The sequence below is a fragment of the Seriola lalandi genome, unplaced genomic scaffold, assembly GCF_002814215.2.
Source record: "Seriola lalandi dorsalis isolate HSWRI2012SDOR001 ecotype SW California unplaced genomic scaffold, Sedor1 jcf7180002054561, whole genome shotgun sequence".
Classification (NCBI taxonomy): Eukaryota; Metazoa; Chordata; class Actinopteri; order Carangiformes; family Carangidae; genus Seriola; species Seriola lalandi.
The window spans coordinates 1,699,150-1,712,794 of record NW_019525114.1 but is presented as its reverse complement, the minus strand read 5'-3'; the positions used below and the strand labels follow the sequence as shown (position 1 = coordinate 1,712,794).

General features: G+C 37.2%; 1 protein-coding gene across 1 annotated transcript in view; it reads left to right on the top strand.

Moving 5' to 3' along the window:
* LOC111662365 (metabotropic glutamate receptor 4-like) overlaps positions 1-4,432 on the top strand; it is a 6,019-nt gene extending 1,587 nt beyond the window's left edge. Inside the window, exon 2 of the mRNA XM_023416214.2 lies at positions 2,583-4,432. Within this exon, the coding sequence (XP_023271982.1) occupies positions 2,583-2,632 (50 nt within the window). The 3' untranslated portion in view covers positions 2,633-4,432. The remainder of the gene's footprint in view (positions 1-2,582) is intronic.
* The last annotated feature ends 9,213 nt before the right edge of the window (positions 4,433-13,645 follow it).

The window sequence follows — 13,645 nt, the reverse complement described above, 5'->3', positions numbered from 1 at the left end:
GGGGTGGGATACTGTTTATAAGTGAAGAGGAAGTTATTACTGGATTCTGAATTGTGTGTCTGTGTGGAGGTGAAGTCATAAAGGAATGGATTACAGTTAACACAACATATTCTGCAATTCAACAATGCAACTACTCTACATCAGTAAAACCTTCAAATATTACATTCAGGAAATATTGAGATTGTCAGGTTGTCATCTGCAGGTGTTTAAAAAGATTTAAATTAAGTTTATTTTTGTAAATAAATATAAATATATTAATGACTTATTTTTAACTGGTTAATCCATCCTTTTCTGACTGCTTGTCAAAGTCGTGTTTAATGATTAATTAATTATAGCCTATTACCAGGAAGGACTGACAAAAATGTTTAATGTGTATATGTAAATCAATGTAATCTTGCAGTTGGTAAATAATTTACTGCTGGTTTTTATTATATTTTATATTTTATACCTACCTATCAGTATGATAATGAAATAGGTATGACATTATGTGCTATGTGGTTTTAAAAAGGTCTTTAAATTCAACTTCCTGAACACTGCAGAAACCATGTTTCATGCCTTATTTTGTAGTTTTCATTTGATTTTCATCATTACTTTGTTGAATTCTGTGGCTGCACATGAAACTTGATTCACATGCTAAAAATGTACCTTCTTTCTTTGACTATTACTCTCACTATTTACACCCCAGCAATGTTTAAACTAGTGCTCAAATAATTAGGATTAGGATGATTAATTGACTAGTCAATCAACACTTTGATAATCAATCACTTATCTAAGGCTGGGGTCTCAAACTAACATTACTGTACCTGGAGGTAACTGCTAGATTATTTCTTGGTTGGGAGAAGTAATTTATGCTAAAATTATTCCCAAGAAAGTATTTTCACAAAGTTTCAAAACTATTACTACTACTAAGGGGCCACTTCATACTGCAAAGAGACTAAACTCCCCACATTTGACAAACTGAAACCAATATTTAGTAAGACTAAAGAAAATTACTCACTTATCAAAAGAGTGGCCCTTTAATTTTGTGTCCATCAGCTAATCAATTAATCAACTAAACACTTTAGTTGTAGTTAAGTATAAATAAAGGGAACATTTCTATGCTTTGAATTTGTAACATCACAAAACATTTTATGATTTCTCCAAAACAAAAGAAGAAATTATTACAAAAAAAATTAAAACTAAACTAACTAAGATAAATACTTAGAATTTAATTTACTGGTTTAAGTCATTTATGAAGCCAAACATTAATTTGTTCCAGCTTTTCAAATGTAAGATTTTGGACTTTAACTGTTTAATATATAATGTAAATTTAATATCTTTTTGTTGGACTAAAAACCTCACCTTGGGCGTATTTCACTATGTTTTGGCATGACGTTAGTCAATTGATTGAAATAATAATAATCAAAAAATCAATAATGAACATAATTTGTTGAAGGCAGGAGCTTCTCTCTGAGCGTGTACATCCTCCTCATCTCAATATCAATAAAAAAGCTTGGCGCTACTGTAACAGTGGCACACTCTGGATTTATACAAGTGTTGTAAATAATGACTTCAGTGATTGAGTCAGCTGAAATTAGTCATGTTACTTCCAAAAATCCCTTCCTCAGCTCGCCTCGGGCAGGGAAAGGTTGAAATCGGTCATGTCTGTCAACAGAGATACATTCCCTCTGTCTGGCCTGTACTAACAAGAAATCAAGTCTATTGTCACATTTTTTTTTAAAGCTGTGTTTACTCCTCAGTCTTCATACCAGTAGTGAGAAATGTTACCTCTCACAGTAAAATAAAAGAGCTGACATTGTATTTACTGTTAACACAAAAGCATAAATCAATACAAACTGTATGACGATGCACTGTGGTAACAATGGCACACTGCTGTGTGGCCCATCAGAATAGCTACACAGTGCAACATTAATTCCTATCTTGCTTTAAGCTTCTGTGGAGGGTTAATAGGGCCTTTGGTTACAATAAGTGGCAAGAAGGCAAAGACGCAGAATTGATAGCCAGCAGCAATTTATCCTGATGGGGTTACCGTTTACAGGGGCTGCACAGTGCATGGCTATTTGAATAAGCACCATTTGTCATTGTCATCACCGGTGTGGATATATGGCTTGATGAAATTGAAAAATTCCTGTCTGGGCCAGCTCGCACAACTGCAGAGATCTGGTGGTGATATGTCAGGATTTATCTGCTCCACCTCAGCGAATCGGCTAACACGGTCTGAGGAGACAACTGGAAAGTTGAGGCCTGACGGCTGAAGGAAAGGGAGGCGGTGGGGGGGCAGTGGGCTTTTCTGAACCCTCCATCTGCTGTAGGTAATACAGGATATGTATTTAGTGGAGAATATGGCTAGAGAGCAAGGGCTTCTTTAAGACTTATTGGCTTTTATGCTACACTGCAGCATGAGAACTAGTCAGCAACTGAACACAAACTATTCAGGTATTCATCTCACATGTACTACACCAGGTAGGAAAACGGAGCCAAACAAAAATGCTTACATTCCCTAGTCCTTGGTTTCACAGGTTATAATAGTTCACCTTAACTTCTTTTGACTCTCAATCTCCACTCTCATTGTTCCCTTTCAGGTTTCCCAACAAAGCAAACCTACATCAGCTACAGCAACCATGCAATCTAAGGGACAGATGTTCTTATAATAATTCAGGATTTCCACCCTGACGGATGGAGAAGAAAACATGCAGTGGAATTTCACACGGCCGGCAGAAAAAAATGAAGGATTTGTCATTGTACGGGTGGAGATCACAGAAGCATTGCCCAAAGACGTGACATGGCGAGGAGAGACCACAAAGAGGAACCACAACGGACAAAACACGGGACCAGAACAGATGACAGTACAATTGTAAGGTTCCATCTTCTGTCTGCCTCACTAGAATACACACACACAAACACAAAAAAAAAAGAAAAATGAAAAATACTTGCATGGCAGAGGCCTGGAGATTGAAGGATGGAGCTTTCCTTTTGAGTGTTTACATTTCAGCTATGCCCTCTTTCAAAGACCTCTCTGTCATCCTGAGCAGCACTGACTGAAACTGAACTAAAGTCAACAATATGATCAGGTGTTCTTAATGTTGTCTGCCAGTTTTGCAAACTATAACTAATCTTAAAATCCTCAAGGCATCACAAAGGGATTAATCAACACCAAAAAGGCATGAAAACGTGGTCCATGGATTTCTAAGAAGGGTTTGTGTTTTTTTTTTTTTGTTTTTTTAATTCTAAATGTGTACCGGTCTCATGAGCCAGATGACAGGAAATGGGGATCATCTCAACAACGCTAGAAATCTGTACCAGACTCCATGTATTTTTATTTCCTCTTCCAGGTTTCCACTGACTTAATAAGAATGACTACACGTATAAGATGGTCTCTGCTGATTTTGAGCATGCCAGTTTCAACATCCTGTGTTGTGTTGTTAAAAAAAAAAAAAATAACAATAATAAATAGAAAATGAAAAAATAATATCTTTGGAATGCGTTTAAAAACTCTGTTGCAGCGTTGTTAACAATTGTTTGGGCCCGAGCCTATTGTACGTTTAAAAACTGTTCTCAAATGGTGAAGGTCTAGTGAGTGATTGTTTATCTGTGCTTAAGTGAGGCCATGATTTGTATTACCAGCTAGCCCAAGACTGCCACTTCACTCCACATACCTGTACGTGCTTTGAAACAGTGGCTCCTGGTTAAAATAAAGAGTATTTTAGCCAGGAGATCTCACTGGAAGCTGTCATCCAGGATGACCCTCCCATCACTGCCACCAGCTACTCTCTTGGTTACACGTAATGTAAGGGTAAAGCTTAGCTGTACAGATCCATTAAGAGGGGAATTAAGATGAAGTATGCCCTTGAGAGGATCGTGCGTTATGCCCTGAAGGTGATATCCATAATGGACCAGCCACTGAGAAAATTCATTACTTTACTATACATGTCCTCCTCAGGCACTTTCATGATACGGAGGAAGTGTCAGGAAGTTGTAAGGCTTTTCAACAAATGAAAATCTAATTGCAAAAGTATACGATATCTCTATCCATCACCCCCAGCTTGCTGAACAGATTAATAGTTGGCTTTGTGCAGTATAAAAGCCCTCTAATGTCTTGGGGAAAACATTGTGGGGTCATTTGTGTTGTGAATTCAATGCTGCTTTTCATGCCTCCCTCTGTATTACTTTCAACACCATTTGTGTTGCAGAATAAAATGTGAGTGCTGACCAAAATTAAATGGCAAGTTAATGTATGTTATTAAATAGATTGATGATGTCTGCTTTATGTCCTGACATATCCTAAAATTGGGGAAAATGTACAAAAAGATACAGTGCCTGGCTATCTGGCTATGTATTTGTAAAACCTCATGAAAACTAATGAAGTGTGTGAAGCATGTTTAGTTTTTTTTATACAAAATTTTATTTCTATTAAAAATGTTTTAAAACTTCAGCATCCGTTTTCAGGTTTGTGTGAATTTTAGAAAATCTAATAGTTTCGTTTACGAGTTAGTTTGCTCATAGATTTGATCCCTTTGTTGCAAAAAAAAAGAAAAGAGAGAGAGAGAGAGAGCAGGATATCCCCTAACAGTTTATTACTGTCAGTTAATGTCTTGTACAGTATGTTGCCTGATTAAAAAACCAGAATGATGCATTAGCAAGCTTACATTATCCTCAGCTATATGATTGGCAGCGCTTCTGTGTGAGCAGATGTGTGTTTTTTCTTCCTGTTGTAAGGAAATAATACAGATTAAAAACAAGTTTGTCAGCCATAAAGAAAAACAAAACAATGGCTGCTGTCCTCTGAATAATATGTTGCCACGATTGCTCCTGATAATAGCAATGGAAGGATGGAGAATTGGTGGAAGGAAACATGAAATTATTGAAAATGAATGGTTAGTTGCTACTTGAATCGAAGGCCTCTGCGTGTAGCGAGCTCTAAGGATCTATCATTTTCTCCACGCCTCCCTGAAACAGTGAACCCACCATACAAAAGGCTTGGAAATAACAGTTGCTGCAAGGCAAGGGTGGTAAGTGCATGCACAAGTACGAGATTACTGCAATATGCAGACTATATATCATCTTCACACAGCAGAGACAGAATGAGGTGTCTGCAGTCTTTAGCCTCATGAGACTACAAGGTTTTTCATGACATGCGTTCTTGTTGATTTTCTTTGGCTTCAGTTTGAACAAATTTAGAAATATCTTATGCCACTCCTGTCCCAACAATAAAGACAACATAGTATTAGAAAATGATGTAACCATTTTAGTAAAATGATGCAGGTTTAAGCATTAAAAGTATCTTATTAAAATAGTCAATCGATTCTCCCTCAGGAAACATCAAACATTGAGAATTCAGTATAACACCAAGAATTTTCAGTTTAACTACATCTGCACTACCAAACAAATCTATATATGTGAGACACTGCAGCACACTGATATGAGGTGCTAACTAAATAAAATCAGCCAGTCAATATATTATTAATAAATAACACTTGGCTAAGACCAACACAAGCTGCGCATAACTTCAGTGTTATTCCTCGAGACCTGCAAACTCAATAATCAGCTCCACCAGCATCAGAGCTCTTTCTCTGGAAGACATCCCCAAACAAAATCCACAAGAAGTGTTGAGGATAAGTCAACATCTCTTACACACACACACACACACACACACACACACACACACACACACACACACACACACACACACACACACAGTAGCCAGTAAAGATTTTATTTTGTGCAACAAAAAAACATCTACAGTTCAGTGTGACTTCAACTCACTGGAGGGGCTTGAAGTCAGCAACAGGCAATGCAGATGGATCACCCACAGTAGACTGTAAACATAACAACCACATGTGTAGTGTCTAGTAGAGAGAGCTGTTGGTCTAAGGTGAACTACACAAAATGAAAAGAAAAAGCCACTTCCACACTCAAATCGAGGCAGCTGTACTGTAATATTTACACTGGGCTCTGTTATCTTGCCCGGGAGTCGAATACCACGTAATGCTGTTAGTAATGCATACATGCATCCATATATTGTTAATCTCATTAGAATTAACAACTCCGTATCAGTGGGACAACAATTAAATCACCAACATAAAACGAAACATACTGATGGACACTGATAATGTACCACGTTACAGTCTAGCTACTACTGATTAAAACATTTTGATCACCTGCGATGATGTTAATGCTAGAGGAGCAGTGATAAATCGATTATTCGATTGACAGAAAAATGATCCTTACTTCTCTATGACAATAAATTCTATACGTTTGGGCAAGACAAGACATCTGAAGACGTCACCTTGCGCTTTGGGAAATTCAGATGAATACTTTTCAATTTTTGTTTCTTATTGGCCAGATGACTAATCAAGAAAATAATAATGACAGATTAGTTAGCAATAAGAATAATTGTTGTTGGCAGTCCTAGTTAATGCTAACGCAACAATCCCTGCAACTTCTTCACAGTAAAAGTGGATGATGTGCTCTTACTGTGAAGCAGCTGCCAGATGTGGAGAACAGCAAAGAGCCAGAGACGTCACAGGTCCCCTGTACAAGTGACAGTTAACATTTCCTGTTTGAAAGTCATAAAAGACACAAAATGACACCAAAAAAGATGCAAAACGATCCCAAAGAAACACAAAATAACCACAAAGAGATGCAAAATGACCACAAAGACTACAAGGAGAGAAATGATAATAACTATAAAAGAGACACAAACTTTCAGTGTTGTTCCAGTGTAAGGAGGGGTAGGGGGGCTTTTACCTGTCTGTACCCTGGGGCCTATTTTTTCATAATCTCTCCATGTGTATGACATTAGTTTGTTATCCTAATTCACAACATTAATTAATTATGTAAAGTTTTTATAATTGTAAAAATTTTAAACGCTTCTGACTCTGAAAGCCAACTATTTTTAAATAGATGTGAAGAATATTTAGGACAACTTCAGATCTTGTCCGACAGCCTAATGGCAAAATACATTCAGAAACAAATTTCCGTGGGCAGTTGTAATGATGTGACTATTGAGAGGTTCAATGCAATCTGGTCAACTGTGTAATTGCAGATAGGGAGATACAAATGCTCAGATGGAGGTTAAGAGGTTTATCCACATAAGCTAATGACTTCTATAATCTAATGACACTGTACATGTACGACTCCTCCACGCCATTGATCAAGTGGTCTTATGAAGTGAAAGGCTGGCAAGAAAATCCAGAGGAAATGCATTTCTCCTGAGCACAGAGCCCTCTTCATCGCTGCGAGATCACAGTGACAATGACAGCTGCTTCAGATTAGTGGAGTAAATTAATTCAAATACTGCTCACATAGCAGTGAGAAATATTAAAATGAGCGTACACAAAACCCATCACGCAAGCAGTGGATCACAGCACAGTTATTAATCCTTTCAAATGTTCTTGAAATGGTCTCGGAACACTTTCCTAAGACAATTGAACCATGTCAAAGTCCCTAAAAAGTGTAAATGCTAACCGTCTTTTCTTGCAAGAAAGCTCTCAAAAAGTAATTTAATTTGGTTTTAGTCATCAAAAACTAATTTCATTTCATTAACCATTTAAAGTGTATCTGATTGCAGTGGATGAGAGTCAAAGCTATCTTCAGCAGCAATGCTGAGACAATCCTTGTGCAAGTATGAATAGCTGAGGAGATAAAATGTCTATCCACTTGGCACAGTCCTTCCCCCTGCGAAGCTGAAGATAATACAATACAACTGCCCTCAGGTGACAGAATGGGCACATTTGAGCGCCAATATACAGAAGGATTGTGAGAAGCAACGCTGTGATGTTTCTCTCAGGGGTCCTTTGACTGAGCTCTCTCAGCTGTGCAGAAATGCTACTGTATACAATCATAAACAGTCTCAACACTGACAGTGGATGTTTTGCTGTGAAAAGGCTCGGTCTAGAGGTGTGATTTTCCAACAGAAGAGACAACAGTTCACTGTGGACAGAGATACAAGCGCAAGCCTGAAGGAAAGAAGTGACTCTGAATCTACTGTATGTGCAAAACAAAACAAAACAAAAAAAATCAAGGAGAATCAGGACTGCATGTAAAGGAAGTTTTTGTTTTAAGAATCACAGACACATTTTTTCAAACACTCAACCAAAATTTCATTCACCTTTTGTCTTTGATAGTGACGAATGATCAGAGACTTGCTACTGTAGCTTATACACAGTGCATACACTATGTTGCTAGGAAACAGTGGCTCATGAATATCCTGCAGTTAGTGCACAATCAAAGGAATAATGTTCTGATAGTTCAGTCTCTGCGTAAAAAGCAAAATGTTGGACGGATACCTCCCTACAGGAAACAGAAATAAATAAATCACACGCATTAACTGTCCTGAGTGAATATTTATAACAACACAGATGAACCTTTCACTTCAGCTATTATATGACATGATATAGCCACACAGATGCACCTTTTTGTGCACTTTATCTATTGTGACATTAAACCAGCAACTTGCTTTTTTTTTTTTTATTTCTTTTATTCATGCATGCTTTCCACGTCCTATACTTTTACCCTTCCATTTATTCTATTTCTTACCAGGATGTATTAAAGATGCACAGATATGGAATTTCAGATTTGATAACAATACCCCATAATTCAGTTTGTTGTGACCAATATAAATGGTTAGATTATACAGTTTATTTTCCCAAAATCAATACCATTTTTATTGTAAAGAATCAGCAGTTAGTAGTTGTTCAATAACATAAACAAAAGAAATTTTCACAGGCATAGTTCTTTATCTTTTTCTTTCAGAGGCTACTGTGCCTCCATATTTCTCTTATTGTCAAAAAACTCTGTCAAAAGACTAGAATTGACGATGTGTGACTCAGTTTCTCAATCCTAACCCTGATATATCTGTGTAACACCTCTCTCTCAAGACATAAATATTTTAAAACCAGCTGCAAATACAGTTACATAATTTTTTTTAAAAAGCGTGATGTATTTTCCTAAAACACTTGGGCTCCATAGCTTTTTACCAAGCATCACTCAAACAGGAATAAAAACAGCATTTGTTGGGGATTATGTTTTAGCTGCGGACTACTACACATGTCGTGCGTTAGTGAGTGTTTCAAAGCAGCAGGACGGTGTATGTAGGACTGACTCAAAATAAACCACATGTTCATCTTAATGAAGGCACATGTCAAACATGTGAAACAGTGTGGCTTTTTGATGTATTTTTAAATATTTTTTGGACAGTGATGAAGCTGTGTGGCACAGTGGAAAGACTTGTTAGTAGAACCAACTCATTTCATGATATTTGTTGAAAAAATACCAAAAATTACTGGACAGGCAGTAATTAATTAAAAAATAAATGTTATTCATCTAGGCTCCTCATTATTGGACGTAATTATTGACTGAAATTTCATTCTCTGGACAATAACAAAAATCTTTATTATTTTTAACTATAGTGATTTTTTTTCATTTTATCAGCTAGTATTATATCGTACATCGTATGTATGCATGCAGATTTCATATTAATTTTAATTTTGGAATTATTATTTGTAACATATTTCATTTATCTTATGAGCCTATTAGACATGAATTCTACTTTTTGATGTATTGCACCAGAGTAAGCTTAAGCAAATTTTCATTCATTTTAATTACACCTTTACATTGTCTATTGTACGTACAATACTTATGTGAAGATACTGTGTTCCTGTGTGAGCTGCAATCATATCTTCTTTCACTTTACTAATAAAGTTGATTCAGAGTTATGTAACTGTCATCCAAGGCAGATAAAGATGTCATTAGGCATTTTATCTCCGAGGCTGTGGTTTTAAAGAGAACATAGTTGTCTGTCTGTAACACGCAGCCAGCGATCATCCTGACTGTGGAGTCCACTGCACGATGTGTCTAATTGAGCCCCAGGGAAGGAGGGGAACCAGACGAGAGCTGTATATAGAGATCCCCAGGTTAAAGAGAGACACTCGGGTAACATGTTCCCCTCAGGGAGGGGAAAAAAAAAACAAGTGTGAGGAGGTGGGTAAAGCCTTTACAATGAAACTAGGGCATCCTAACAAGGACTGGGAAAGACTGTGACAGTAGAATGCAGAGCCTAGTATACCACAGCCAAGGTCTCTCATACTCACTGCCAATATTGCTTTCATTGGCTATGCACCATTTCACTCTCTCCTTTAAGCTCTGCCGACCTCTAATGCATTATGATGTTGTATGGTGGTTCTGTCAGGGGGCTGTTTCACTTCAAGTATCAGGATCTTGATGAATCAAATAATGACAAAGAAATGTTTATGTCAGGACAGATTCAACAACAGAGCAAAACAAATCAGTATGAACATGTTATTCCTTTAATTAATAATTTATTCAGGTTTTGTTAATGTTTAATGCTTTCATGTATTCATATTTTATGGCAATCGAATCTTTATTCCTGAACTGCCATCTCTCTTTTTGGGCACTTCCATGAATCCAACATTTACTCGTTTCAATTACAGAAATTGTACTTCTTATATATTACGTACATAGTGTCATGAGAGTGTGCCTTCTGTCTCCATGGCGATTGTGATCTACGTGGACTTTTTGGATTAGTTTACTGACTGCATGATTTACCAACCAGACTAAAACTCAATCTAACTCACAAGACAAAGTCTGTTTTAGGTTTTTTATACCCATGAGTTGCAGTTACCCACACAGCACCCAAACAATAAGGGTTTTTGAACTTCCTTAGGTCGTCATCACAGTGGCTTATCATACCTGCTGGTTGAAGACAAAAACACCGTTAGAAAAAAATCGAGTTGTTTCAACACTGACCATCCCTAGCATCGGAAAAAAAAAAAAATCTGCCAACGCAAAGACAGGAACAGAAACACATTTAGTGTTATGTTGTCACAAGTATAGCTTCACGCTCATACTTGTTCACTTCACTCAAAGCTACAGCACACTCCCACACTTATTGCATGTTATTGCACTGCACTGAATTTTTCTCCCTGCTCAATGCTGATATTTTAAAACCTCCTAATCACAGTGTAAAAGCTAGAAATGAAACTGCAAAATGTTACTTGTATATGATATAAAAAGCAGGAAGGCAGTGTTCTCCTTGACCTAAATTTGGATGCCCATCTCCGCTTAAGCCTCAAATAACCCTTTTTGACATCCTTTGGAGACCAGAATTGCAATTATTACAACAACTGTCCTCTTGTATTACAGTAACATGTCACTGACTGAGAAATAAAGTCACTTTTTTTTTTACAACAGAGGTGATAAAGTGAGGAAGACCACCTTATTTGTGAGCTACAAAACAAGAGACATATACAGTAAAAAAGAAAAATAGTGCACAGTATCACCATGCACACGTGTAATACTAAGGATAATACTGTTGAATGGCTTTTTTGCTTTTTTTGCTGAAGTCTCTCAGGACACTTCTCATTCTTTTCTTGTGCCTCCTTTCTACTGCTGAGCAAGTGAGAACAGCAGCAGCTGGAGGAAGGAGGAGAGCTGTTATTCCAAATGTACAAACTGAAAACCAAAATATCCAGGTGAGGAAGTTGTCGAAGCACAGGTATTGATTAGTAGTTCTACCAGTGTGCTATTGTTCATCCAAAATTCTACTAAATGTGTGGAGACTTAAAATGCCTAAATTCAATTCAATCAAATAAAGACTTAAAGTGAAATAAACTCCACTCTGCTGTGTTCAATTTCTTTTTATGCCTGCATTTACTCTGTCATAATTAATTGAAAAATATATGATAAAAGAAAATTTATTCAGCAATTTCTCTTTAACAACTAAATGAATTGTTTTTCATTGGACTGGAGGATGGGTTAATGCTAACAGATGTTGCCAGGATACAGTATAAATAGGTAGAATTGCCTGAAGGGCTGAATGTTAAAATAGTCAACTGTCACTTTTATGTCTTAAAACATATCTGGGTGGGATCTTTAATCTTTATCATTACAAAGAAAAAGCCCTTGTGCAATGACTACAAGGAATGTAGTGGGGCCACAACTCCAAGCTGTGTGTAAATTTCAGGGGAAAAGAATTGAAATTTGAACATCTACATTTCAATGACAACTGGGCAAGTTCCATCTGCATGTGAAGATGATGTGATATGACCGAAAGCTCCAGCTACTAAATGGAGCATGAGTTGAGATTGTTTTGTCAACTTCTGTCTCCACAGTCAAGAAAGAACAGTTTATCTCTACATGTGCACAGCTTGACAAAATAATCTTAACTGAAGGTCCACTTACTAGTATTTTTCTGGAGCTTTTGATCAGCAGTTAGGGCCTTTGCATTGCTTTGAGTTAAGATGACGTATTTTATTTTGTAATGAATTTTAGTTTTATGAAAGAACAAATGTTGGAGGATAGCAACAGAAACTTTCTACGATGCAGGCTAATGTGTGTGGTGTTATTCTTTCACAGCACAGTAACGGAGCAGGATGTTAGTTAAAATAGTAAATTGGAGTGCTGACTGCATCATATGTATAACTAATGAAATGACAAAGTGGACAATGAGCACTCAGACAAGATCCACATTTATCTTGTTCCACGAGGGACTGTACAACAACTTACTTTGTGTGGACTTTGCTAAGAAGTAGGTCAAGTCTAGATAGAGGTGAACTCAATCCCTGAAGCTGTTAGAAATCCTGATTTATTGCGAGCCATTCAAACTCTCTCACCACCGTGACACCGTGGATGACACCGTAGGTAAATGTGACGCATAGGGTAAAAAAACATTCTACTTTTTATAAGCAGAGAAGGGTGTCTTGTCACGGAGAGGATGGGAGCTCAAACAGTTATATATCTACACAAAGAGCACAAGACGCATAAGAAAAAATTGCTCCTCACTCTTAATGTAGCTCCACTTCCCAGGTAGTCTCTGAGCAAGCCCCTCCTAATACGGCCACTCACACTTTAACAAATGCGGTCAACGCTGAGCAACACTTGTTTTGATTATGTTCATAGGACTTTGTTCCCATCTGAAAGAGAAGAAAGGCTTTTCTGTTGAAGGAAGGTTGACAACAAACTGTAGAGATTACAAGCTACTGTGTAATGTGTATCTCCTTGAGCCACACTTTTCTACCACATAAGCTATAATTCTACTGGATGGATTCGGCTTTTCAGCCTTCTATTGAGATTAATATTGAATCCACATATTTTCTGCACCAGGACACTGTTGTAACTAAAGATAAAGTGCCACTTAAAATGACTTCATACAAATACTCTTCAAGCAAAAAAAAAAGAAGAAAAGAAAAAGCTCATCTCAGAGTGGGGCAATTATTCTACACACTTAAACCTGCACAAGCTGTTTTCTTTTTAACATACTTTAACATTACTTCTTAAATTGCTATGGTAAACCTGTTGGAAAATAGTTGATTATTTACACATCCAGCAGTTACAGTGCAACATTATTAGGGACATTATTTAGGACATGGTGGATGCGAGTCCAATAGTCTGCTTTTGGTCTCTACCGACTCCTGAGGGAAACATCTGGCTCTTTAGCTGTTAAATTCTCCACTATGTTCACCGGCTGGACACTAACTGTGTCTGTTCGCTGTTTGGTCCTGAGCAGGTAGCGCACAGTGGTTATTCAAAACTTCTTTTTTTTTTTGCTGAAAACAGCTGGAAATGACACTATGAACGTAGTACTGAACCAAAGAGGGAACCAAAACAGTCTTAGTTAAGAAAAAAC